The sequence below is a fragment of the Macrobrachium rosenbergii genome, chromosome 57 (assembly GCF_040412425.1).
Source record: "Macrobrachium rosenbergii isolate ZJJX-2024 chromosome 57, ASM4041242v1, whole genome shotgun sequence".
In the NCBI taxonomy this organism is placed as follows: Eukaryota; Metazoa; Arthropoda; class Malacostraca; order Decapoda; family Palaemonidae; genus Macrobrachium; species Macrobrachium rosenbergii.
The window spans coordinates 800,186-827,500 of NC_089797.1; the positions used below are offsets into that span (position 1 = coordinate 800,186).

Sequence of the window (27,315 nt, forward strand, 5' to 3'; positions counted from 1 at the left end):
AAAAGAAAGTAGCAGATTAACAACTTTATAAAGGAACAGCTAAAAATACAATTAAATTATCAGATACAAGGAGGACATCTTCGCTTGCTGATCACACTACTAAAAAGAAAGAACAGGTTTCATTTGGAGGGGGAGGGTTGCTGGGGTGGTCAACTGCCCCCCCTCAAGACTCAACTTGCCCCCCCCCCCACAAAGACCCAAGTTGCCCCGACTCCCAAAGCCTCAACTTGGCTCCCTCACTCCCAAGCCTCAAGAAGTAACAGCAATGTTTTCTTTTTAAATGTGCAATCATAAATATATAAAATTTCTCAGAAATATTATGTTTCTTGATATTTGTCTGTCTACTGGCTACCAGTGAGGATGAGATAAAACATATAGTAGTGGGAGTATATAATTTTTGCTGAAATACCTTGCTCATGTGGCTTCAAAAACACATAAAATAGCTCAAAAAATAAAAAAAAACTCAGCTGATTAGGCTCGCTTCGCTGGCCAAACCGTCTTTGCCCCCCCAACAAAAATCTGAAATGAGGCCCTGCTTTGGATGCTGTTTGTACTTCTAAATCAGACAAAAAATAAGCGCTTAAGCTCTACCCAGATGGCAGTTTTCTGATTTTGCAAGTGTCATTACAGCATATATTACTAGAGGAGAGATTGGTTATTTATTACACCAGAATTTTTCACATATTCACACACACATTTATATATATATATATATATATATATATATATATATATATATATATATATATATATATATATATATATATATATATATATTACTAAAAGGACCTCATTCAAACTGGATGGTATCTAATGGTACAAATACTTGATAATGTGGACTGTTTGTCCAAGAAAGCTTGTAACTTCTTCTGAATAAATACTCCATTAGATACCATCCAGTTTGAATGAGGTCCTTTTAGTAATTCTACTAATGCACAGAACAATTGTGTATGTGATGTTAATATATATATTAATATATATATATATATATATATATATATATATATATATATATATATATATATATATATATATATATATATATATTTACCTTTATACCTTACGAATGCCTCAGACTTTTTTTCGGATACACTTATCACTACAAGCCTTTTATCCAAGCCGAGGAACAAATGAGGGAACTTTCACCTTCCTCGACAACACTCAACCACACGCCCAAAAGGGTTCAGCAATGACACTTTAATTCACTTGGCTCCATAATCCTTGATTCAACAGTCGTCTATGGATGGATAAAATCAGGGACTTTTGACTTACACTCTTATCTAGAGCCATCTCATTTCTGGAGAAAAAGCAGCATAGCTTTGTAGGTAATGTAGATTCATGTGCGACGGATCACTTTTACATCCTCCACGCTAGACTGCTTCAGGTGAAAGGATGTTTAGTCGATGAAAGTCCAGGGACAGAGCAATGACATGTCCACTCTAAAGTGTTAAAGTCAGGGAACAACCTGAATATTTTTTTTTAACCTGACTTATTAGTACAGACAGTGTCTTAAAGGCCAGTGGCTCCTTCCAGTTGATTTCTGATTCTCAGAGCTGTGAAAATGTCCTTTCTCTTTACTTAAGGACCAGAGGCTCTTTCCAGTTCATTTCTGATTCCCAGAGCTGTGAAAATGTCCTTTCTCTTTGCTTAAGGACCAGAAGCTCTTTCCAGTTCATTTCTGATTCTCTCCCACAAAGTTAATCGTGAGACTACGAGCCGCGCAGAGAGAGACAAAGTACGTCTCATTATGACAGCAGCTGGGAAACAACTGGGGAGCTTGGGTAGGTTGAATAGGTTCAGACCAGGCTAGACCAGGGCACAGGAAGCTAGTGGTTTTCAGTGAAATGAGTCTACAGTCGAGTCATGTGAAGCGCGTGGGGAATCTCCACATATATGAAGGTGTAGGGAGTATTCGTATCAGAATAATGTCCTTTCTCTTTGCCAACTTTCAACCAACTAAGCAGGAATAGTTGTAATATCATTTTCACACAAAGGAAACCTAAATGAACTTATCTTTTCCAGAAAATGATTTGCTACAGATCTTTGAGGCAAATTTGGGATTTTCCTGGATCCTTGAGGTGAAAAGAGTCCTCTCCCCACCCCAAGACAAAGTGGGACACAACCTCTAGGTCATATTATGTTAGGAAACCTGAGGTCACGATGTAGCCTTCGTGCTAAGTCACTGCTCCTGACATCAAGTTGGGACAAGGAAGGTTAGCTTAAGATTATTCTCAGCTTTAACATGAGGATGTTTGGATTGTGATGTGTTCCACTAGAACTTCTATTTTGTACTTCTTTAAAACTTCCTCTTCACGCAACCATTTCCATTCTGCTGATCTTCGCTTCCTTTACTTTTCTCTCTTTGAATTAATTTTATTTTTATTTTTGAACGAGATATTCATCAGGTATTTCCACTACTCAGTACGAGACTTCTTTTACTCTGTATTGGAAAACTGTGGTGATGCGTTGGCACATACAACACATATTACAATTCTTCATTCTTACCTGCAAGGTAAACATGATGGTATTTAGCATTCAAGGTGGAATCCCATCCTCGTCGCCACTGTGTTAGCATATACAACACTTACTACAACTCTTCATTCTTACCTGCGAGGTAAATGTGATGATATTTAGCATACTCATTGCAGACGTCCAAGGATGAAGGGCGATAATAAAGCTATTATCTTTCAGCTCATGTTTATTTGCTCTACTACATTTAAGAAGGCAGTAAGAGTGTATGCAAAACATAAAAAGCGTATAAAATGGAGTTATAACAAACATATGAACATTGGAGCTCGATACATAATAAGGAATTATATTCGATATACAAGGTAGAATTTACAGGATCGTAGCCTGTGTGTCAGAATCAACACTAACACAATGATAACCGATTGTGCTTGTACTCTGAAGCATTACATAACATCTAGCCATAGCTTTGAACTGAAGACATCTATACAGTTATACAGTATAACATGTCTGGCACAGACGTTAAGACATACATGACATGTGGGAAGTCCCTTTTGGCTTTGTCCAGAAACACCAGAGTGGCTGTAGTTGATTTATTATTATCTGTATAATAATTTTGAAAATATTCATTCTTTTGATTTGTTCCCTAGTCTTGCAGAGGGAAGTTACACCTTTGGGTCATGGGTTCAGTTCAGAAGAGGCTAGTTGCACTTTTGTTTCGACTGTGGTTTGTTAGTACCAGAACACCTCTTGATCATTCTTGCATTTGATTTCAGTGAATACTCTTCTGTTTATTGGTATACAAAAAAAAATGCTGGGAGTGGGCACAGAGAAGGCCAAAGTAGTGATTTCTTTGAATGATCCTTTCAGTGGCGTAGAGCAGGCTTAATCGATACAACATGACAACAAGAAGTACAGTAGGTACAGAGTTGTCCTTGAACACCCTTAGATTTTTTTACTCGCCGTTCCCCAATGGGCCTTTGGCTATATTAATACGGTTAACTGAAGGATTATTGCTTTGCCCCATGTTCAAAGAAAGTGAGCATACACTCTAGTTTCTCTTTCTCCTTTTCTTCTGCTGTGATTGCAGTGTTACCATCTGGTCAGTCTCGGGAATAAGCTCTTTTAGTTTCCCAACCTTGAGATTATGCTCTTGTGATTTCTTATCCTTGAGTAGACACTTTAATAATTTCTCATACTTGAGAGTACGCTTTTTAAGTTCTGCATTCGCCTGACGTAAACGCTGGTTTTCATTCACCAGAGCTTTCCTGAAGGCGTTTTCGGGGGCCCATGGAAAAAGCCTCTGCAAAAGGTCTGTAGGTGTTCCATTCGTGGTCTTGGGAACAGTCTGAAGAAGAAAAAGGAAAACCTGAGTTAGAATAATTCAAACAGAAAACTGTAAATGATAAGTTTATTGGGACTACTAATGTTCCTTGTTGGCTTGAGTTAGAGCCAATGCCTTGCTTACCTCACTGCATTCTTGATCTTGAGAAGCACTCAAGTAGACGATGGGGTTGTCGTTATTTGCAATCTGATCAGGAATGGTGGATGTTGTAGTGGATGTTTCTGTAGCAGATATGTTGCGATCGGGTGGTCCTGATGTGGGAGAGTCCTCCCCCTCTCGAGGGGCTGGTTCTAGATGCTCCTGTTGATCCTGGTGAATAAATAAGTACAGAAAATTACTCATCAGTGAATTCACTTGATTGCTTTTTAACAGACAGAATAAACCACAACCAGAATTACTGGGTGAAAAAACTTTTAATCATTTGTTGTTACACAGGTCATCAGTTTTCTGAAAATTGGTCAGACTGGTGGATGTAATGGAATGGAATATAAAACTTAGACCAAAGGCAAAGTGCTTGGACCTTGGTGCCGAAAGGGAAACAGAGTAAAAAGGTTTCCAAGGTGTAACAGGAAAAAACTGGCAGTTGTGCTATGAAACAAGTGTTAGGAGAGGGTTGAGGAAAGTAAGGTGGAAGAAAGAATATGAAAGGGAGGTACAGCCAGAGGAACGAAAGGGGTTGCAGCTAGGGCCCCAAGGAAGGGAGGCTACAAAGTCCTATAAGTAATGCAGGGCAGATTGGTGGAAACAAAGCACTATGAAAGGAAGAATGTTACCAGAATATCAGCTTGGAAAGGTAAGTATAAAGCTGGAAGAAATACAGAATCATAGCTCTTCAGAACTGTAAAAGTGAAAGAGGAGCCAATAATTGCATCCTTAGGTACAGCCACGCCAAGAATAATGAATCTCATTTCTGTATAGAACATTTTCGGCTCAAAATTACGTTTTCTTTCATTTCCTAAAATATCTCCATAGACTCGCGTATTTATATTTATATATTAGTACATTTTCTTTATCTTTCATATCCAAATAAAAAGCCTTCAACTTAATCAAAAGTACATCAGTAATAAAAAACCAATACTCCCACTTACCTGGCATTCCGCTGGATTTACACCACCTGGTGGTGTCCAGTCGCCTATACTCATAGGAGAGGTGCTCTCATCACTCTGAGAAGTAGATAAATTAGGCAATTAATTTTGCACAAATTCATTTCCCAGAAACTAACACATCATACCATGACGTTTAACACTACAATAGAGGCCTGTATGAAACTATACGTCAGTCAACAAAATTTGCATTTTATATAAATATATGGAACCCCGTCGAAAACCGGGATTATATATATATATATATATATATATATATATATATATATATATATATATATATATATATATATATATATATATATATATATATATATATATATAATCTACATAAAGTCACAACCCTACTTACGAACATTCATAGATATGAACAGATAGGGCCAAAAGATCAAAGTTTACTCTGCTAGTAAGAATTTTTGCAAAGACCAAAGAATGCAAGGAAGAAGAAGAACCTCTTCCTTTAACGCCTTCCCTGATCATCCCGAGCATTCTCGTTATTAACTACCATGTATTCCTCTTACAATTACAAGAGTCATCATTCATTCTCATAAAATATTACTACTTATTTCTATCTTCCCAACTGCACTAGTTTTGTGATGAATTCCCATTTTCTATAATCCCTCTCCCTATGCGAAACGTTTAATACGTATTTTTCTAAATAGGTGGTGGTGCGCACTGTTTACTTTATGAACTTCCAAAGTCAGACACTGCTCCTATAAAAACTAGGTCTGACAATATACATATATATACAGTATATATATATATATATATATATATATATATATATATATATATATATATATATATATATATATATATATATATATATAATTAGAAATAATTAACACAATCACGCATAGAACAGAAATAAATTTCCGACTCACATCACGACCGAACCCAGGTCTTTCAATTGAAAGACAAGACCGGTACCAACCAAGCCACACAAGTCATAAAAGAAGTTGGAACCTAAGTACCACTGTACCTAGGTTTTACCTGAGCAGGCTAACTGCTTGCATACCAGCGTGTTTTCCCCAACTTCCCGACTCAGCAGTGACCCAGTTGACAGGATTTCCTTCGAATTATCCTCTCTGAGTGAATATGATAGAAATAATCAACATACAATCATTTGTGGAACAGAAATAAATTTCTGACTCACATCAGGATTGAACCCAGGGCTTTCAATTGAAAGACAAGGCCACTGCCAACTAGTCCACACAAGTCATAAAAGAAGTTGGAAACTATGTACCACTGTACCTTACGTTCCAAACAACGGGACCAGCCCTGAGTACCGACGACTGCCTTTGAAGAGGCATTTATTCACATCTGGGAACATCACAAATACCTCTCATGTAAATCTTGAAGGTCACTCGGGCTAGCAGCATTCCTACCCCATCCTGCAAATCCTAATTTCTCCTTTCTTCCCCCAAAAAACCCATCCTTGAAGTGAGTTCACTCACAGTCCTTCCCTGCATTCCTTCACAACCCTTTCAAAACCTCCCACCTTGTTGGAAACCAAGAAAGTAACCTCTACGCCAAAGTCATCCACTGTTTTTGCATGTTTAATGTTTAATAATCGTCAGTGCTATCATTCCTTTCATGAAGTTTGGCTGCATGGTGCCAATTACGCTCGTGAGAGTCTTGGTCCGAAACCTCGACTTTATCGGGGTGCATCGGGCCCATTCAGTTAGGAATTAGAGTTAGGAATCATTCATTGTATTATGGAGAGTGTGCATGCCATTCCACCAAATAATTTAAGACATTTTTCATTGCAGAGAGAGGTGTTATCGGCGCCATAAGCTTGGTGTTGGAATCATCTCACTCCAATACATTGTCCACTCGAGGCAGGAGTGCCCAGTGAAGTTCCCCCTGGCCCTGTAGCCCTTCGTTGGCTGGGTCGGTTGAGCTTCAGACTGTCACTCGATGGGCCGGAGTTCAATCCCCCCGGCCAGCTGATGAAGAGTTAGAGGAATTTATTTCTGGTGATAGAAATTCATTTCTCGCTATAATGTGGTTCGGATTCCACAATAAGCTGTTGGTCCCGTTGCTAAGTAACCGATTGGTTCTTAGCCACGTAAAATAAGTCTAATCCTTCGGGCCAGCCCTAGGAGAGCTGTTAATCAGCTCAGCGGTCTGGTAAAACTAAGGTATACTTACTGACTAAGTGATTTCACACAACTGACCTTTATGACTGTTTGTTACTATGCCCTATTGGCCCCAGTTGTTAGCTGTAATCCTGTAGCAAAAATTGTTAGAGTTTGCACAGGGTATAATTTAACCCCAACTGATTCATGAAATCTATTTTTATGACGCACCTGTTGCCTGTTGCAGCCTCATCACGGTGCGTATTGTAAAAATATATACATATTTTATAAATTATATATATATATATATCATCTTATCATCTTCTTATCTTTCATATTCAGATTAAACAAAACATCTTCGAAAATACCTCAGTATCAAAGGCTCAATACTCCTTTTCTTTAGTTGTTTAATTACATCAATATCAAATACTCCTGAGTCCTACTTACCTGGCATTCCATTCGACTAACGCCACCTGGTGGTGTCCGGTCGCTTGTGCTCATAGGAGAGGTGCTCTCATCACTCTGAGAAGTAGATAAATTAAGCAATTAATTTGCACAAATTCATTTCCAAGAAACTAACACATCATGCAACGACGTTTATCACTACAATATAGCCCTATATGAAACTATATGTCAGTCGACAAAATCTGCATTATATATATATATATATATATATATATATATATATATATATATATATATATATATATATATATATATATATATATATATATATATATATATCTTCCCAAACATCCCAGCCACAAAATACTTAATTCAAAGCTGGAAAACACAACAGTGCATTTTGGCACTGCCTGACAAGGAAGGACGAAAGGAATATTGGCCCTCCCTTAGTCTGTTAATTGCACTCTGTACATCCCTTTCAACTTTCTCTTCTCAAACATGTGAAGCTGCGGGAAACTTTGCTTTCAGACACAAGGTCGTCAAGAGACTACGTCTGGCCGGAGGCACAATAGCGCCGGGGAGGCAGATTGAGAGAAAGGACAGCTAGCATGAACACCTGGACCTTGAGTCATAAATGATGCCCAGGCATAGGGAAACGACACCAACCCCATCTACCTGTGAGTAACCTCCTGACCCCTGACCGAAGTCATATAAGGGCCTCACTGAAGGAACAAGAGAGAGAGACACTCCTAGACACAAGCGAGACACATCTCCCCCTTCCATTCCCACCTCCTTCAGAGAGCCATGCCCTACCACGTGGCCCTGTCTTGTAGGGACCTTTAGTATTCTTACCAGTGAAGCCCTTAGCCCTTCCTCCACTGCCATTACCATGTCTGAAGCCACCTCTTCTACAAGGTAAAGTGATCTGTTGCAAAGGTCCTGCCAGTCAGTCACACTGTTTTAATCCTCTTACTAAACTTCCTATTTCCATTTCTAAGTGCCAGTATTTCCATATCAACCTTGCCTTGTTAGGGCAGTGTCATGTAAATGCCTGTGTTTAAATAATTGCATAATATCGTGTGTTCAAGGCTTCTTTGGCACCCTCTGTGCTCCCCTTGTCCTATGTATATTTTCCTGTGCCCTTACTGGTTTTAAATTCGTGAATCTCTCCATTTACAGAGGGTTTGTTAGCTGTGGAAATCTCTCTTGATTGTGCCTTGTATCAGCATCGTCACACCAATGGACATACCTTCAAGTTTTCCCAGTTAAAATTAACCTCTCAGGCCTTGCCTGCCTGATTACTCCATTTCATCTTCTGGTAGTTCATTTCATGTAAATGCATGTAATTTTAAACTTACCCTAATGAGTTTACTTACAAATACCTTGTGAGTAGAGCCCTCAACTCAGATAAATTCCCCCTTTGTCCTTGTTTTTTTACGGTTTTCTGAATCGACAGCAGTCAAATTTGACACAAAAATAGGGGTAAGTAACGAAATAATTCATTTAGAGTCTATAACTGGCTCTTGATAAGTATTTCCCCAAGTTAAATCGTAAAAATATATTCATATACATATAGTCACAACCCTACTTACGAACATTCATAGATAAGAACAGATAGGGTCAAAAGATCAAATTTTCCTATGCGCGCCTACTCTGCTAGTAAGAATTTTTGAATTTTTGCAAAGACTAAAAGAACACGTGGAAGAAGAACCTGTTCCTTCAACTCCTTCCCTGATTGTCCCGAGCATTCTCGTTATCAACCACCATGTATTACTCTTACAATTTTGCAAGAATTATCATTCATTCTCATAAAATATTACTACTTATTACTATCTTCCCTGCTGAACTCGTTTTGTGATGAATTCCCATTTTCTATAATCCCTCTCCCCATAGGAAACGTTTAGTATGTATTTTTCTCAATAGATGGCGGTGTACATTGTCTCTCTCATATATATATATATATATATATATATATATATATATATATATATATATATATATATATATATATTTTCATATCCAAATTAAACTAAACACCTTCACCAGAAATACCTGTTTCAAAAGCCCAATACCCATTTTCTTTATATGTTTAGCTACATCAACATCAAATACACCTGAGTCCTACTTACCTGGCATTCCATTGGGCTTCCCCCACCAGACGGTGTCAAGTTGCCTGTACTCATAGGAGAAGTGCCCTCATCACCCTGATAAACAGATAAATTAAGCAATTAATTTCGCAACCCCCCGTGAAAAATAATGACAAAATAATAACGTTGAAGATTTAGATAATAATAACACAAATGTTAAATATAAAAACTGGAAAAAATAATAAATCTATTATATATATATATATATATATATATATATATATATATATATATATATATATATATATATATATATATATATATATATATATATATATATATATATATATATATATATATATATATATATAATATTGTTACAGAATATACCTTGGATACTTACGGGATTCTAGGCAGCGACGGATAATTGCAGGGAGTTCTTTGCATTATCAAGAAATCTCCTGTATTTCATTAAAACATCTGACTAAATAGACTGATTTGGGCAACTCCGTCAGACAAATAAACCAAGGGAAATACTGTGGCTTAGGGCCTTCTTCATGTGAGGGAAGATTACGTAAAACTCAGGGGTTCTCTTAATTAATTATATTTACATAACAAACACAGATCAGAAGAATGATGAATTACTGGGCAGGCAATAATAAGGTCATGCTAAATGAGTGAATTCTATTCAGGAGAAAATATTCTACACCGATGACGTCTTCACAACAGGAACATCGCAGAGGGGTAGATTAAGGGGTGGCATAAGGTCACTGAACGTAAGGATAGGGCTGAGTGGGTCCACAACTGAGGCCTGTCTGCAATATATGAAAGATGGTTACCTGCAAGAATAATAAGACGCTCAAAGGGAACTGAGGGAATGCACAGATGGTATCAAATAACTCAGTTCAACACTAAATGCATAATTACATTAACGCTTGATGCTCTAACACAAATTACTGAAGGTGATCGCACAATGGAAATAAAAAATAAATCAGACAGAGAGATAACAGGAATTGTGACTGACTAAGAAACCTTATTCCAGGACATCACCTTCGTCAAGATGACAATGTCCTCGTTCAATAGGGCGCCGATGCTGGAGGAGGGAAACAGGGATGCCATTACAAACGTATACTGGTTCGAACCTCAGGGTCGAACATGTGGAGGGTACTAGGGACAGGCAAAGGTAAGGGCATCTGTCCTTGGTGGAGTTCTGAGCGCTTCTCTTTCTCGACTGCTGTTGCATTATCTATAGCTAACCTCAGGGGATTATACAATCAACATGCGTAATCAGTCATTATGCGTAATGACTGAAATTCCAGTCATCACGCGTAATGCACTTAGGGACATTTGATCCCCCCAGGAGCTAGTACTAAACACGGCGAAATACATTTGACCCCCCAGGGACTAGTACTAAACCCGGCGAAACAGTGTAGGTGACTCACTGTTTCGCCGTGTTTAGTACTAGCTGATGGGGAGATCAAATGTCCCTTAAGTGCATTACGTGTGATGACTGAAATTTCAGTCATTACGCGTAATGACTGATTACGCATGTTGACTGTAACATATATATATGAAAACTGGTGCCCCATGAAATTATTTTAGATCCGGTAGTGTAGTATACCATAAATAAAGTAATGCTAAAGCCAAACAGTGTATTGTGCCCACAACTGTGTTTGTGGAGTGAGCGCTTAGGACCCAGGAACCAGAACATACATGACCCCGTGGGTGTGCTATTTATTGGGCGGTGTACACGTAGCGAGGGACACAAGGAGGGGAGATACAAAGTAGACAAGTTGTATGAAGTATTAAAGCCTTCTTATGCCTATCTTGTAACTTTGTATACTTCCCTAGCGCCACTAAGTGAATCTCGAAGCTGCCTTTCCACTTTATCCATCTGGTCTCTTCTGACTTTGGATCCTCCTCGATACTAAATCTCTCTAAGCCCTTTTTAAATCTAACTGCATTTTGGCCATGTTAAGAGTTAGGGAGTTTGTGAGTTAGGCTAGCCTATGTCCTTGGAATCTGTTAAATCTAGGCTAAGTGGACCCCTAATCAAATTTAATCTAGGCTAAGTCTGGTTTTCCTTTTCGCTGTGCACTTATTTTGCTGCCCGAAGCCCTTCTGTGTACTTAAGAGCTATGCTATAGCCTGTGGCAGCCTATCTCATTTGACTATACCCTCTTGGCCAAACTCGCTTTATGATTTGATGATATCCGCAACTTCGCTGCACATCCTTGCAAACAAAATGGAAGAGAGAGAGAGAGAGAGAGAGAGAGAGAGAGAGAGAGAGAGAGAGAGAGAGAGAGAGAGAGAGTCAACAGGAACGAAAACCTATCGCTTAGGGTAGCCCAGGACCACAACTGGCCGTGGCACACTGTGTAATTCCTCCGTTGTTTGGGCACTTCCAGAAAATGCATTTGAACGCGCGCCCTTCGGCACCAGTGGGACTTGTGCCCCCCTCTACACAAGACGCCGAGACCTCTACGTTCCTACCAGTACAACTGTTTTCTCCTAAATTACAAAATAATGCACGAGTGACGCCATCTCGATATTTGCCGGGTCATTTGTGTCAACAAACTGCCCATTTCCTGTGTCAAATCTGCAAAAAATTTGCACCCATAGACGCTGATACCATTTCCTTGGAATATATATGATACATACAGTGTTATATACATCACAAACATAGTGTGCATGTGATAAATTTGCGCTGGGAAGGAAGTGTCCAAGAGCCATTAGTATTTGGGGGGGCCGGCATATTGGCTTAAAAATTGCCTTGAACACTTACGTCACGAAGACTTCACATGCTTATTTGTATGGCAGTTTGCTATAGCTCATTTTGTTAATGTAGCTTCAATCTTTTGAAAGGTTTAATTTTTTTTTGTTATTTCTCCAATTAAATATCAAGTGAAAAGTGGAAATTCTGCCACCGATGTGCGTCATGTCCCATTATCCACCCTTGTAAGGACGTTAAGTTGTTTCGTTCTTCACACGTACATTAATCACGTCATATGTGTTACGTGTTGATGTTTCAGATTCTTTATGTATCTCACTGTATGTGTACCGCATTATAATGTCTTTTTATGCCTGTTGACAAACACAGCCTCTGTATGGACGCAGCGGCGGGCCACAGCTACCTTTCCGTTTTCTGTACTGTAAACACCTGTCGAGGATAATAAAGGAAGATCTTACGGGCTGCTCTAGGAGCAAGAGTCCGTGCTGGCACAAGGCCAGCTAAATCTGAAACGACTAATAAAGGACTGACATTTCGTGAACCTCACACCCTACTCTTACCACTCACTGTCCTGGGGCATTTCAATCTTCTGAATTACTGCCCTCTATTTGTTATTATTACGATTAAGCCTACTAACATGACTGAAATGATCGGTTGCTAGTATACCTGTAATGTTCTCATCGTCGACATTTCCGGCTGTGGGCTGTTACGAAGGATATTTAGGCTGTTAACAGGGACAGAAAAACCGACGTACCTACACAGGTCCAAAACACAGTGTTGACATATTTTTTTTTTTATCCAACGTATCTACATTCACCTCAAAATTATCGTACTTTCTCCAAAATTATCGTACAGTTTTTATATATATATATATATATATATATATATATATATATATATATATATATATATATATATATATATATATATGTAATGTGTGTGTGTGTGTGTGTTTAGAAAAATTTCGCTTTGCTATTAATGCAGATCTCTCAAATTAATTACAAGTGATTCCGACGTTTAACTTTTGCAGGAAGTGACAATGATAGTTATATATATGGTTTCAACTTGCCTGTCATGTTAACTAGCTTTGGATTTCCTTCGCTTTATGAAATGAATGCAAAATTCACGTTTTCCAAAAATCTATGTCTTTATAAAAAAGACATTGATATATTTCTTGTTAGAAATATATCGATGTTGACTTCAGTTTACCATATCTAATAGAGACTAAAATCTCCCTTACTGTCCTGTGGCTGTGGCAAAAGGTTTCCATTCATAACGTAGGCTATGCTATTTGGCATTCAGAACATGTATTCAAACCTAACTTATGAAATATGGTATGATATTAGTTTTCGAAAAAATTTTTTTTTTTGTAAAAATCATATTAACCGTACATGTATGATAATTATCGTACGCATGGCAACCTTTCAGATAAGCGAAGTGAGTCAGTATAAATGACACAATACAAAACATATGAGCATCGACGCTAATGATTCAATAAGGAATCGCATCCAACTGCGTGAGGCAGAAGTTACAGAATCGTAGCCTGTAAAGAAGTTCATATAGGATTCAATGCTAAATATGAGATTATCATTGTTTACTTTATATTGCAAAGTTGTGGAAACAGTGGAATACGTATGAACCGAACGAGTTCACAGCAAAAGAGTTTCCCGTGCTAATTACATAAGGTATCTTGCACTTACATTCGAGACAAACATGGCAAGAGATCCACTGACTAGTGTTTAACTTGACTATTCATTTTCAACTGATTCGTGTGGCGCTGCCGCGCTGGCCACTGTCTTTCTAGAACTTTCTAGAACACCGTGACGCATAGTACCACCAGTGTTGCCAACATTTCCGCGACACGGACTCCCACGACCAGCACCGAAATTTTTACACTCTTACTAAACCCATCGGTAAAATCTAACCTGTACAAAACAGTATATGCTTTCCTTTACTGCCTACAGATCATTTCCCGTAAACATACAGCATGTTAACAAGAAAACCTAAATGTCTATCACATAGACTTAAACATCAAAGGCATTCAATATCACTTTGCAGAATAAGTTCCCTCATCAAGTTCATCACAATCACTTTATACATATAACAATTCCAAGTAGATTTTTTAAGTTACCTCAATCAGATGATTCTTTGTTCAGTCTATTTTGCAGACACATAAAGATGCGAATGGTCGAGGATATAGGTAATTGAATCACTTGACAAAAATAATTATATCTGACCACAATCTTCTTATTTTAACGTGCTTTTTTCCCCCATTTTTTTGTATGGGGTAAACACGATGCCTTCTTTGAAGGACTTTATACCCCTGAAAAGAGTGTGATTATTTCTCCCACACTTGGCGTGTCAGACCCTGAGGTGAAGACGACGCTTCTGTGCGTGAAATGAAGAAGCTAAGTTTCATAGGAAGCTTCTCAGGGGAAAATGAGTAACATCAGGGAACCGGAAATAACGGACGCGTGTAGGATAATGGCAGCCAGGCTGAAAACGATGGACTCGAATGCTAACTTCCGGGGTCAATACAAGGACTAGGTTTGTGACATAATTCAGTGGATGAACCCTATTCATATGGAACAAGCCCACCAAAGGGGCCACTGACTTGAAATTCAAGCTTCCGAAGAATATTATGGCGTTATTTAGGAGGACGTAAAGCGAAATACAGAAAGAAGAGAAAATATTTATTAAAAAAATACAAAATAAATAAATTAAGTAATGAATAGCTAAACAGATAAAAATGTATTAAAATGCAAGGAGAAAGTATTAGGGTAATAATGTACTGCATGCTCGCTTAAACTTACGAAGTTCCAACGGTGTGAGAGTTAAAGGATCTCTGGAACTTTGGAGAAGTTCGACAGCAAGGAAAAAGCATTTACTGGATACTGCCGTTGGGAGCAGCCCGCGATTCATTTGATTTTGGGGAGGCATTCTTTTAGATTACCCTGCAAGACAAAAGGATAGTAGGTAAGTGTCAGAAATCTCTCTCTCTCTCTCTCTCTCTCTCTCTCTCTCTCTCTCTCTCTCTCTCTCTCTCTCTCTCTCTCTCTCTCTCGTTAGGAGAATATTAATAGCGTAGACTGTATTTATAAAGATCTCGATTAGTTTTAATGAAAACAAATTACTAAATCTTAATTAACAATAGTAGGCAGATCATTCTTTTCACACTAGTATTTCATGGATAGGCCTATGTTTATTCTGCAATAGCGAGGTCGCCGAGTGAAAGTTTTCGAAGACACAACAAGAGCCACAGCAGAAACAACAAAAACAAGAATAACCACAACGCCAACAACAACAAGAGCCACAATAAAAACTGCTGAATATAAAGTAGGCCTATAATCCAAACGTCATACACAGGTTAAACCGACAAAAAGACATTGGACATTATACTCGTAGATCCAGGTCATTTTTTAAAGGTCCTATTATCTCAAATAATGTATGTATGTATATATAAATATATATCCCAGGAAAACAGCAGTCATGGGCGATAAATCCATCTAAGGAAGCGAGGGAGACGTCTGAAGCCTTGCGGTAATTTCAAAAAGCTTTATTAAGCGACGCTTCGGGGTCCAGCCCCATAATCATCCCAGCTGTAAAAGGACGAACACGCATAAAAAACACAATAAAAAGACTCATCCTCATAGCCAACAAACATTTACAATAAAATTCACGAGAAGAAAAAACACACACAAAGTGCTAAGAGAATTACCACTTGAAGGGAAGAAGACGAGTCACTTCAGTAGAAGAAGAAGAAGAAGGAAAGGTCCCAAGGCGATACGTTTATGCCGGGTGGAGACGGCTACCGGTAGTTTGGCTGTTTAGTTTTGGAACTGCTGTTTTTATGAGAAGCGATTCGAAGACAGCAAACTGTTGTGGAACTGCTGCTGTTTTCATGAGAAGCGATTCGCAGATAGGAGGCAGCAGTTGAGGGGAGGAAGCCTGCGTAATGATTTTAGAATGTTCATATTCTATATTAATTCCCCAAACTACATCTGGGACACGGAATATAAATAGACCGCATTGGTTGTCAAAAGAGGACTCACTTTTTCTTTACATCTAAATAGGGCCCCAATAATTATTCATTTATTATTTAGAGACTTGTAAAGATGTTTAAAGAAAAACCCTAGCAGAATAGCAATTTTTTCACGAAGTTAAGTATCCCTTAGTTTAACCAGACCACTGAGCTGATTAACAGCTCTCCTATGGCTGGCCCGAAGACTTAGAGTTATTTTACGTGGCTAAGAACCAATTGGTTACCTAGCAACGGGACCTACAGCTTATTGTGGAATCCGAAGCACATTATACCGAGAAATGAATCTCTATCACCAGGAATAAATTCCTCTAAACGCGGGCCCAGCAGAGTGCTAGCCGAGTACGATATCGACCCGTCCAACGAGGAACTACTCCATGAAGTATCGTCGTGAAAATTATGGTGAGATTCGGACCAGCCGGAGAGGAGAGAATAGGCTTTGTGGAAGGGGGCATAAAAGCGGTTAATTTAAAGTTAAAACTGCAAAAGCTGCTGTGTTCCAAATTGCCGAGGAAATTATACATCATCGGAAAAAATGGCTTTTTAAATTCCCCGGGGCAATAGAAAGGCGAGAACAGTGGCCACTTGGCATGAAAAGGAAATATTGCAATCCAACCAAGAATACAACCGGCATTTCAAAACGAGAAAGTGCTTGTGTGTGTGTGTGTGTGTGTGTGTGTGTGTGTGTGTGTGTATATATATATATATATATATATATATATATATATATATATACGTTAAAAGAAAGAAGATATATATATATGTGTGTGTGTGTGTGTGTGTGTGTGTGTGTGTGTGTGTGTGTGTGTGTGTATTACTAAAGGACCTCATTCAAACTGGATGGTATCTAATGAAGTATACTTGTTAATGTGGACTGTTTGTCCAAGAAAGCTTGTAACTTTTTCTGAATAAATACTCTATTAGATACCATCCAGTTTGAATGAGGTCCTTTTAGTAATTCTACTAATGCGCAGAACAATAATTGTGTATGTGATAAAGTTAATATATGTGTGTGTGTGTAAGTTTGTGTGTATAGAATGGAAACCTATATGCATAAATTTCGGAATTCAACGACATGCCTCACGTTGTATCCTAACATTAAGTGTATGTATATTCCTATGTCATATTTATACTTCACCCTATGTCATACTTGTTTATACTACTCGTGGCTTTACACGTCAATTGTCCTGGCTATTACATTCGGAGGCTACCATTCATTTTAGGACAATCAACTCAGACTAGCCTATATATAACGACTCAATCCTGGGCATAGGCCAAACGGGTGTAACACACCGGCCTAGGTTAATAAATCCCGGATTAAACAACTTATTCCTAATGTTCCTTCCATAGCTTTTAGAACTGGTTCTTACATAGGTACTCATACTGGTTCCTGCAATACGAATGCCCTAGACTGGTTCCGTGTAATACAAAAAGTTCATTTAGGACAGCCATCTTGTGCCAAACAGCATGTAGTCCTTAGCCCAAGCTATGCTGTGCCCATGCCTAACTTAACTGTTACATTACACAGTTAGCCTGGCTTTTCATGCATAAGAGGTGTATTTGAAGCCAAGAATTGATATATATTCATAAAATTATGGGAGAATATCACACATCTTAGCCTACGGTTGGTGGCACTGCAACCACATGCAAGCTCATCATGTTGAAATTTACGTAACATTACCATAACAACTCTCGGTAATTTGCCGTTACATTAAGGCAAAGATACACAAGAACACTATTAAGTGTTATGGCAACATGTACAACATAAACTGAGATATGTGCATACCTTTTACAAGGGAGAAATATGGCATTTCAAATGAAAATAAGGGGAACTACATCCCTTTCCCCTCTGAAGTCGCCAAACACGTCTTGAACAGTGCGAGTTGAGCTTACGCAACTACGCACTTGGTTGAACTTACGCACTTACGTACGCACACTCGATCATAGACAATCGCAGTTTCGAGTGGTTAAGTCAACTTATTGATAAGATGAAAACCAATTCGTTTTTCCAGTCCACCAATTAAGAAGGGTATTGTCATTAATTCAAAAGAAGGATTTCCACCATTACACCTAGACCTTTCGCCTCCCATGAATGAGTTCTCTCACAGGTCTGTGAAGGACTGAAAGACGCTCCCATCCAGATGACATTATCCGGGGAAATGTCTGTAACTGATGGAAAAACTGGGGAAAAAAATACACTGTGCACATTTACGTCGACTGTGATTGATTGATCAATTGATTTATAGATTTTAGGCATGCATGCCAAGCATTGGGGTAACTAAGGTCATTCAGCGCTGAAACGGAAATTGACAGCAACAGGTTTAAAAGGTGTAACAGGAGGAAAACCTCAAAGCAGTTGCGCTGTGAACCAACTGTTAGGAGAGGGAAATCAGTTGAGATGCCACTCGAGAAAAGTATCTTAGAGGCTCAAGATTATGAGAAACGCATTAAATCTAACGACTTGCAGGAACTCTCAAGCAAACTTAATCGTGTTAGGTACTGTATGAGGACTATTTGTGCCTGAAGGAGTCTGTGAGGGGTCAGAACCCCTTGGTTGTCTTGAATTAGGTGGGGACAGAGAGCCCTGTCCCAGGAGGTCATAGCCTCCAGGAAATGGTATTTTCAGATCAATCCATTCAAGCTTATATCAGCGGTGTGTCCCTGTGCAGGTCCCAAATATTCTGGAAATGGTTTTGAGTGAACTACAAAAATTCGACAGGCAGAGTAACCCTGCTGTACTGAATTGAACTGAACATAGAATTTAGGCCAAAGGCCAAGCACTGGGACCTGTGAGGTCATTCAGCACTGAAACGGAAACTGACAGTAGAAGTTTGGAAGGTGTAACAGGAGGAAAACCTCAAAGCAGTTGCGCAATGAATCAGTTGTTAGAGAAGGTGAAAAGTAAGATGGAAGAGGGAGAATATGAAAGGAGCTGCGAAGAACCTTAAGTAATGCCTACAGTGCACTGCATGAGGTGCACTGATGGCACCAACCCCCTTCATAAGCCCAACAAAAACAATGATTTGATTTTGTCATTGTTACCCCTTATGAGAGACCAGTCATTCGAGTATTTGCTGCCCTTGAAATTATTTTGGGACCAGTTATGTTAATGACCTTCAGTAACGTTAGGTATTCCCCAGAGCTTTTAATTTCTTCGTTATTGTTATACAACATGTCTCCATGTGTTTATAGATTCATTAGCGATAGAAAATGGCATCTGTGCAGAGAGAGAGAGAGAGAGAGAGAGAGAGAGAGAGAGAGAGAGAGAGAGACAAAGTACGTCTTCTTACGACGGCAGCTGGGAAACAAGTGGAGAGGTTGCAGGCTGCAGCTTGCAGCTTGGTAGTAGGTTCAGACCAGGCCAGACCAGCGCACAAGAAGCTAGTGGTTTTCAGTGAAACGAGTCTACTGTCGAGTCGTGTGAAGCGCATGGGGAATCTCCACATATATGAAGGTGTAGGGAGTATTTGTATTGAAATAATGTCCTTTCTCTTTGCCAACTTTCAACCAATTATGCAAGAATAGTTGTACAGTAATATTATTTTCACGCAAGGAAAACCTAAACGAACTTATTTTTTCCAGAAAATTATTTGATAAAGATCTTTGAGGCAAATTTGGGATTTTCCTGGATCCTTGAGGTGAAAAGAGTCCTCTCCCCACCCCAAGACAAAGTGGGAAGCAGCCATCTAGGTCATATTATGTTAGAAAACCTTAGGTCACGATGTAGCCTTCGTGCTAGGCCACTGCTCCCGAGATCAAGTTAGGATAGAGGTCAGTTTAACATTATTCTCGGCTTTAACATGAGGAAGTTTGGACTGTGATGTGTTCCAGTAGAACTTCTATTTTGTACTTCTTTAAAACTTCCTCTTCGCGCAACCCTTCCCACTCTGCTGATCTTCGCCTCCTTTATTTTTCTCCCTTTGAATTAATTTTATTTTTATTTTTGAACGGGACACCGTCCAATATTCATCGGGTATTTCCACTACTCAGTACGAGACTTCTTTTGCTCTGTATCGGAGAGCTCGAAAATTATTCTTGGCGTTGTCCAGAAACAGAAGAGTGACTGGAGTTGACTTTATTTTTTTTTATTTGTATATTGCTGTAATTCCATTATTTTGTGAGCATCTATGCTGATAGACGATAATAATTCTGAAAACATTCATTCTTTTGTTCCTTCGTCTTGCAGAGGGATGTTACACCTTGCGGATTCAGTTCAGAAGAGACTAGTTACACTTTTGTTTCGACTGTGGTTTGTCAGTTCCATAAAACCTCTTGATCATTCTTGCATTTGATTTCTGCGAATACTCTTTTGCTTATTAGTATAAAAGTTAATTGATGTTTTTCTTTCACATAATTAAAAAAAAAATAAAGGCTCGGGGAGGGGGATAGAGAAGGCCAAAGAAGTATGGTTTCTTTTAATGATCCCCTGGCAGACAAAAACAGGCTAAATCAATACAACATGGCTACAAGAAGTGATTATATACAAGAAACGTCTCAACATCACAAAATAAAACATTAGGGAACAGGGAATTGCAGAGGAGCGACTTGGAGAACATATCTTACCTATTCAGTTCTTATCTAACCCCAGTTGCAACCAAGTTCTCACCAAGTATTTGCAAGAGTTGTGGTTTTTTGAGGACGTCTGACCAGAAGGCACTTCTGGAAGGCAGAAAGGGTGCAGCCCAGGGATCAAGTGTGTGCAAACAGAACAGAACGATGTAACTAGAAATTGCCATGAGAGTTCTGAACAAGTGCTGATGACTGCAGAACTCTCATATGCAGGTTGACATTAGTAAAAATACTTTTTTTTTCAGTCTGAATCAAATTAAATGGCACTATATTGAGCTGACTGGCCTGTCAATAACTAATAGTCAACATGGAAAAAGCTGAAATCAGGGTTCAAGATTCTAAAAAAAAAATCGATGTAAATTTATCTTGTTTATCCATGCATAGCCTCCTTGCACTACCAAATGGTTGTCAATGGCAGGCCCATGTATTTTATGACTGATATGGTGCCACAGAACAACGATAAGTGAAAGAATGTCCGTAAAATGTGCCATATTTCTTATGAAGTGGGTGCAGTTTTCATCCTTAAATTTCAACAACAAATTTCAGAGCCAGTGTTCAAGAGCATGAATCAATTTATCTTTCACAGCGTGTCGCAAGATGTGACGTCATTTTTAAAGCAAGTTTCCCAGTTCTCTATCTTATAACCTCCTTTGTGTGAGCCCAGGGAACAAAAATAACCCAGATTCGCAAGGTTCCTAAAAGTTGTCATGTCCATGTGGCCCCATCTTGTATGAATGGTAAATTTTTTCACAGAGAGCCAGCTTACGCTTTAGTTCCTCATTCTCCCGCCGGCATTGCAGCACTTCCTGCTCCAGAGCTGCCCTGTCAGCTTCACTCTCACCAGGATCAGTGGCGACGTTTCTAGCATCAGGAACCTGGATCCTTGGGAAAAGCTCCCGTGCGACAGGTGCAGATTTGCCGTCATTGGTCTTGGGAATAGTCTGAGGAAAAATAAGGGAAATCGGAATTAGAACGTTCCAGATAGAAAACTGGAAATCTCACAAAATCTCACATTTACTGGGACTTGAGTTAGAGCCGATGCCTCGCTCACCTGGCTGCGTTCTCGATCTTGAGAAGTGTTCAGGTTGGTGATGATGGGTTCATCGTCGACATGTGCAGTCTGATCAGGGCTGGTGGATGTGTCTGTAGCAGATATGACGCGATCGGGTGGCCGTGGTGTGGGAGAGTCCTCCCCCTCTGGAGCGGCTGGTTCTAGATGCTCCTGCTGACCCTGGTGAATAGATAAGTGCAGAAAATTACTCCTCAGTGAATTCCCTTCATTGCTCTAACAGACAGCCGATCAACAAGGTGGAGTAGGCTAGTAACAATTTTTTTCCTAATATATTTATTACATCGCACAGAATTTTAACGACATTAAATTTTTTATTATGTATGTATCACATCATTCATTAAACTTCATATATTTATTTACTGGTCACATCACTTCATTTTATTTGTTAATCATTTCCTTCACTAATTCAATTCATAAATTCATTTACCTTAACATGATTTATTTTCTCTTCATTACGGCGCTGAATGGCCTTCTTGGCCCCAGCGCATGGGCTTTTGCCCTAAATATCATACATTCACCCATCCAGGAACACTACAGAACAAACCACAACCAGAACTGCTGGGTGAAAAACCTTTTAATCATTTGTTGTTACACAGGTGATCAGTTCTCTGAAAACTGGTCAGATTGGTGGACGGAATGGGATAGAATTATTATAAAACTTAGGCCTAAGATCAAGTGTTTGGACCTTGGTGCTGAAAGGGAAACAGAGTAAAAAGGTTCCTCCTAAGGTGTGACAGGAAAAAAAAACTCGCAGTTGCACTGTGAAACAAGAGTTAGGAGATGGTTGAGGAAAGTAAGTGGCCCATGGAAGGGAGGCTACAAAGTACTGTAAGTAATGCAGTGGAGATTGGTGGCAGCAAAGCACTACGAAAGGAAGTACGTTACCAGAACATCAGCTTGGAAAGGTAGACCGACGGGCGGTTAGTACATGGCTGGAAGAAATACGGAATCATAGCTCTTGAGAACTGTAAAAGTGAAAGACGAGCCAATGTTTGCACCCTGAGGTACAGCCACGCCAAGAACGGTGGATCTCACCCTCATTTCAATGCAGCTGGACTGCGTGTCCGGTCGTTGTACAGAGACTTGACAATGAGGACTGTCTGCCCTAGAAAGCTTGTAACTTTTCTGAATAAACACCTCCACTAGATACCATCCAGTTTGAATGAGGTCCTGTTAGTAATTTTAATATATATATATATATATATATATATATATATATATATATATATATATATATATATATATATATATATATATACAGTATATTCCGCAAATATTTAATTACAGATGATAAGTTTGAATAATACATAGTTATAAATGCTTACTGGCAGCTCTGTCAGTGTTGTGGCGTACGATCGTCAATAGTTCTAATGGCAATTGTGAAAAAGGCTCTCATTTGACTGTACACAGTACAAGAATATATTACTTTGTATGGAGGAAAAGTATATGTTACTATGTATTAATTTGTATAGAGGAAAAGAACGTATTAATTTGCGTAGAGGAAAAGAATGAATTAATTTGTATAGAGTGAAAGGATACATCAATCTGTACATAGTAACAGAATGCATTAATTTGTATACGGTACCTTATAATTCTGAAAAGAAACCCACCATTTGCTAGAAAAAAAATTGATTAAATCAACAGTGCTGGTACAGAAGTAATAATAATAATAATAATAATAATAATAATAATAATAATAATAATAATAGACATGAAGCAGGAACGACATGACAAAAAGGCGATATCTCTTGGTAAATGGAAAAGGCGCAGAACTCTCTCTCTCTCTCTCTCTCTCTCTCTCTCTCTCTCTCTCTCTCTCTCTCTCTCTCTCTGAAGCAAGGCCTTCATCAATGCGTCAGGAGTTACTACGTGAATATTCGACTGAGATCAAATATTTAAAAAAACGCAGTAATTTATGCACCGAGTGTAATAACTGTATATGAAGTATGAGACATAGGCCTACCTCAGGCATCTTCGTCACCACCTTCTGTCCTGCACAATCTCCGTCGTCAGTAGCAACTGAGGCTACCAACTTGCCAGCCTCAGTGCCTTCGTCAGCCACGGCCTAGAGAAATTTCCCGTTGGAAAAGGAGTAAGTGTCATTACATAGAACTTGCTTCAAACACAGGCTTAAAGTAAAATAAAATGCCTTAAGAAGGTCTACTACACACCTTCGCCTACAGTGCACCGCCCAATTCTAAGCCTGCCCGTGGTTTTTCGTTGTGTGGGGGCCTGGGGGAATGTTGTAAAAAAAAAAATTCCTCGCTATAACGAAAGTCACAAACGTATTTCTAAAAAAAAAAGCTTAGAAATGAGATGCTTCTTATAGCAACATTTCCAAATACAAATACCGCGAGACTAGGTATTTTCTCCGTTAGGCTAACCGGTCGTGTCCTTTCTTTTCCTCGTGTACGATAAGCACATTCACAGTACATCATTTTTTTTTTCGCCTTAAAACACATGTTTTTCCAACATTTTATACATCGACATACATAGGTTTCAGTCAAAAATACGTCTCGGTTTTGTTTAACAGCGAGTTTTAGTTTTTTTTTTTTTTGTAGGAATTTTAAAAGGCCACCCCTACTCAGCGCACAATAGGTCTAACTCACTTTATTCATACGTCGTGGTTTCTACTTATTACTTTGATATAACAAGCGGTACAAGAAAAATAATTATTTAAGAAAGTACGAAAGAAAAATAATGATTTAAATCAATATGAGAGACACTCAATGTCAAGTGTACAACATTCCGACAGCGTTAGTCATGTGTAGCCTATGTGTAGGCTATGTATGTGTGTGTGTGTTTTTTTTTATTCAACTGAAACTCGTATGGTAGGCATAGGTAACATAGAAAGGTAGTAAATATCATATAAAAAAAAAAACTTACGTAGCAAAACACATCACTGGGACGTCGGTATACGTGACGGCCGAACCGGATATATTTCTAAGAATCGTCGGTAACTAAGCGAGTTGTTATAAAGGCTTACTGGCAACTCTGCCAGTGTTCCGGCGTACGATCGTCAACAGTTCTCCTTCCCAGTACTGCAGGAACTCAAAAGGATATATTCATTGTTAAAAAATACTTTTTGCATTGTTTCTTTGTATGTATAAGTATGTAACCCGCGTCTTACTATATAGGTAAGAGCCTTGATAGGAATTCAAGGTCAATCATTGGCAACTCTGGGCCCGATCTTTTCCCGCAGATACGTACAAAAAAAAAAAAAAATTCACATAGATTTTAAATGATACCGACGCTAAAGAGGCCATTATATATATATTATATATATATATATATATATATATATATATATATATATATATATATATATATATATATATATTATTTATTTATATACATATATATATATATATATATATATATATATATATATATATATATATATATATATATATATATATATATATATATATATATAAAACAATAATAAGGGTTGTGCAACGTTCGTACATGGAGTGCAGCTTAGGAACGCAGACATAGGTGAATAAAGATTGAAAATGGCATATAAAATGTGCATAGTAATTACAGACAAACTGTTTACAGCTTGGAGGGAAGATTAGGGTGGAGGCGATGATGTCCCGCGGAAAAGGTGAAGTCAGGTTGACAAGCTGGGCAGCCATATTGGTCGTGGCAAGAAGCTCTGGGACACTCACGGGAGTGAACCAAGAGTGACCGACCTTCCTTGTCAGTCAGATCCATATTATCATTCGAGGCGAAAGTGTGGAGTTTTTTTATAGCTAATTTTTTACAGAATGCCAAGCTCTTGTTCAGCATTTGGTTGCACAGCAAGATACAACAAGTTACAAGATCCTACTCGGACATTTCATCGGTAAGTGAATTTCAAATTATGCATTTCTAATTTCCATAATTTACTCATAGAATTAGTGTACAATAACGTCTAGTAAACCTTGGTGTATACAGCTTTTTAAAAAAATCCAGGTGGATATGTTCATGACCCTAAAAATGTGTACAATCATTTCCCCCTACATTTTCTTATTTAGGTACCTTTACAGACAATTCATTGGTTTTGTTGTAGCATGACAGAACTTTTTCAAGCCAGGTAAAAATAGCTAAGAATATTTAACTTAATAATAATAATAATAATAATAATAATAATAATAATAATAATAATAATAATAATAATAATTGATGTCGAAAATAGAAGTTTCAGAAGTAAGGGTTAGTGTGTGCGTTTAAATCATTGGACGGTTATTGTAAGTTGTTTTTACTTGTAGTTGACTAGTGGCATGTTCATGTAGGGAATCGTCCAGCTTTTAATCCTAAAACCCATGTGGACTAATCCATGGTGTATAAGCAGCTCAGAATTTTTTGACCGAGATCAGCAGTAATTTTGTGAAATGGAAATACATTGAATTGCTGCACGACTTCATTTAGCCAACAAACTACGGGCTGCACATATTGCGTGGATCAGGAAAAAAAATGAATGTTAAGTTAGCAGCACAATTGCTTAGTGAATCGGTTGGAACCTCTTTGAGATATTGTCTCGATGAAAATATAGGTGAATTTAGTGGTTGTGAAGCGACTATTGACTTTATTGTGCTCTTTGATAACCTTTTTGACATAATGAACTCTAGAAATTTGAAATCTAGGGGCTACAAATGTCCGGTTCAGAAGAGAAATATTGACCAAATCAAAGATTTTCTTGTAATAGCTGAAACGTATATTAGATCATTAAAATTTAGTGATGGCCAAGATATAATAAACACAAAAAGAAAAACTGGATTTCTTGGTTTTCTCTTTTGTATAAGAAGTCTCCAAATTATCTATGAAAGATATATTTCGGCTTTTGAGGCACCGTTGACATTTCTGTTGACTTACAAATTAAGTCAAGACCATATTGAGCTTTTTTTTGGACAAATAAGGAGTGTGGGGGGAGCTAACAACAATCCCATTGTGCATAACGACATAATGGATATTGTTAAAGGCACCTGTTTACCATTAAAATCCGTGCCAATATTAACAGTTGCAAGTACATATGGAAATAGTGCATCTATAAGAGGTATAAATATGTCTCTTTTGAGAAATAAAGTTTTAGATGACTGTGATACGGACGAGACAAACAGCGGTGATGATGAATAATTATGTTTACATTCGAAGCAATCGGCTACCCGTTTGACAAAATGTGCAAACCACATTGTTGTATATATTGCGGGGTTTGTGGGATTTTCTTTGAAAAAGGGTTTACATTGTGAAATATGCATTGATGCATTAACCATGTCGAATGGCAGTGATCGCCATTCTCTTATTAAACTGAAAACCGAAGGAAAATTGATAAACCCATCAGATGATGTAATAGACATATGTATAATTTGTGAGAAGAAACTAAGAGAAATGATGTCCTGTACAAAATCTTTAGTAAAAACAGATTTTCATAAGTT

The 27,315-nt window shown here is 38.3% G+C and overlaps 2 protein-coding genes across 8 annotated transcripts in view; both read right to left on the reverse strand.

Annotated features, from left to right (window-relative positions):
* Positions 1-2,685: 2,685 nt before the first annotated feature.
* LOC136836951 (uncharacterized) lies at positions 2,686-13,022 on the reverse strand. 6 transcript variants are annotated; one of them, XM_067101474.1, is made up of 7 exons: positions 12,885-13,022; positions 9,891-10,302; positions 9,530-9,604; positions 7,443-7,517; positions 4,900-4,974; positions 3,935-4,120; positions 2,686-3,814 (listed from the first exon to the last, which is right to left on the reverse strand). In XM_067101474.1, the coding sequence occupies exons 3-7, from the start codon at positions 9,581-9,583 to the stop codon at positions 3,518-3,520; spliced, it is 687 nt and encodes a 228-aa protein (XP_066957575.1). In that variant the 5' UTR covers positions 9,584-9,604; positions 9,891-10,302; positions 12,885-13,022; the 3' UTR covers positions 2,686-3,517. The 6 variants fall into 6 exon arrangements, with proteins under 6 accessions (XP_066957575.1, XP_066957578.1, XP_066957574.1 ...); XM_067101477.1 differs by lacking the exon at positions 7,443-7,517; XM_067101473.1 differs by lacking the exon at positions 9,891-10,302 and having other exon boundaries at positions 12,885-13,006.
* A 7,636-nt stretch (positions 13,023-20,658) lies between these two features.
* LOC136836953 (uncharacterized) overlaps positions 20,659-27,315 on the reverse strand; it is an 8,050-nt gene continuing 1,393 nt past the window's right edge. The window contains exons 2-4 of one of the 2 annotated variants that reach the window (XM_067101479.1): positions 23,862-23,963; positions 21,878-22,057; positions 20,659-21,767 (exon numbers count right to left, since the gene is read on the reverse strand). In XM_067101479.1, coding sequence (XP_066957580.1) covers positions 21,522-21,767; positions 21,878-22,057; positions 23,862-23,963 — 528 coding nt within the window. In that variant the 3' untranslated portion in view covers positions 20,659-21,521. The remainder of the gene's footprint in view (positions 21,768-21,877; positions 22,058-23,861; positions 23,964-27,315) is intronic. The other variant, XM_067101480.1, reaches the window with a different exon arrangement.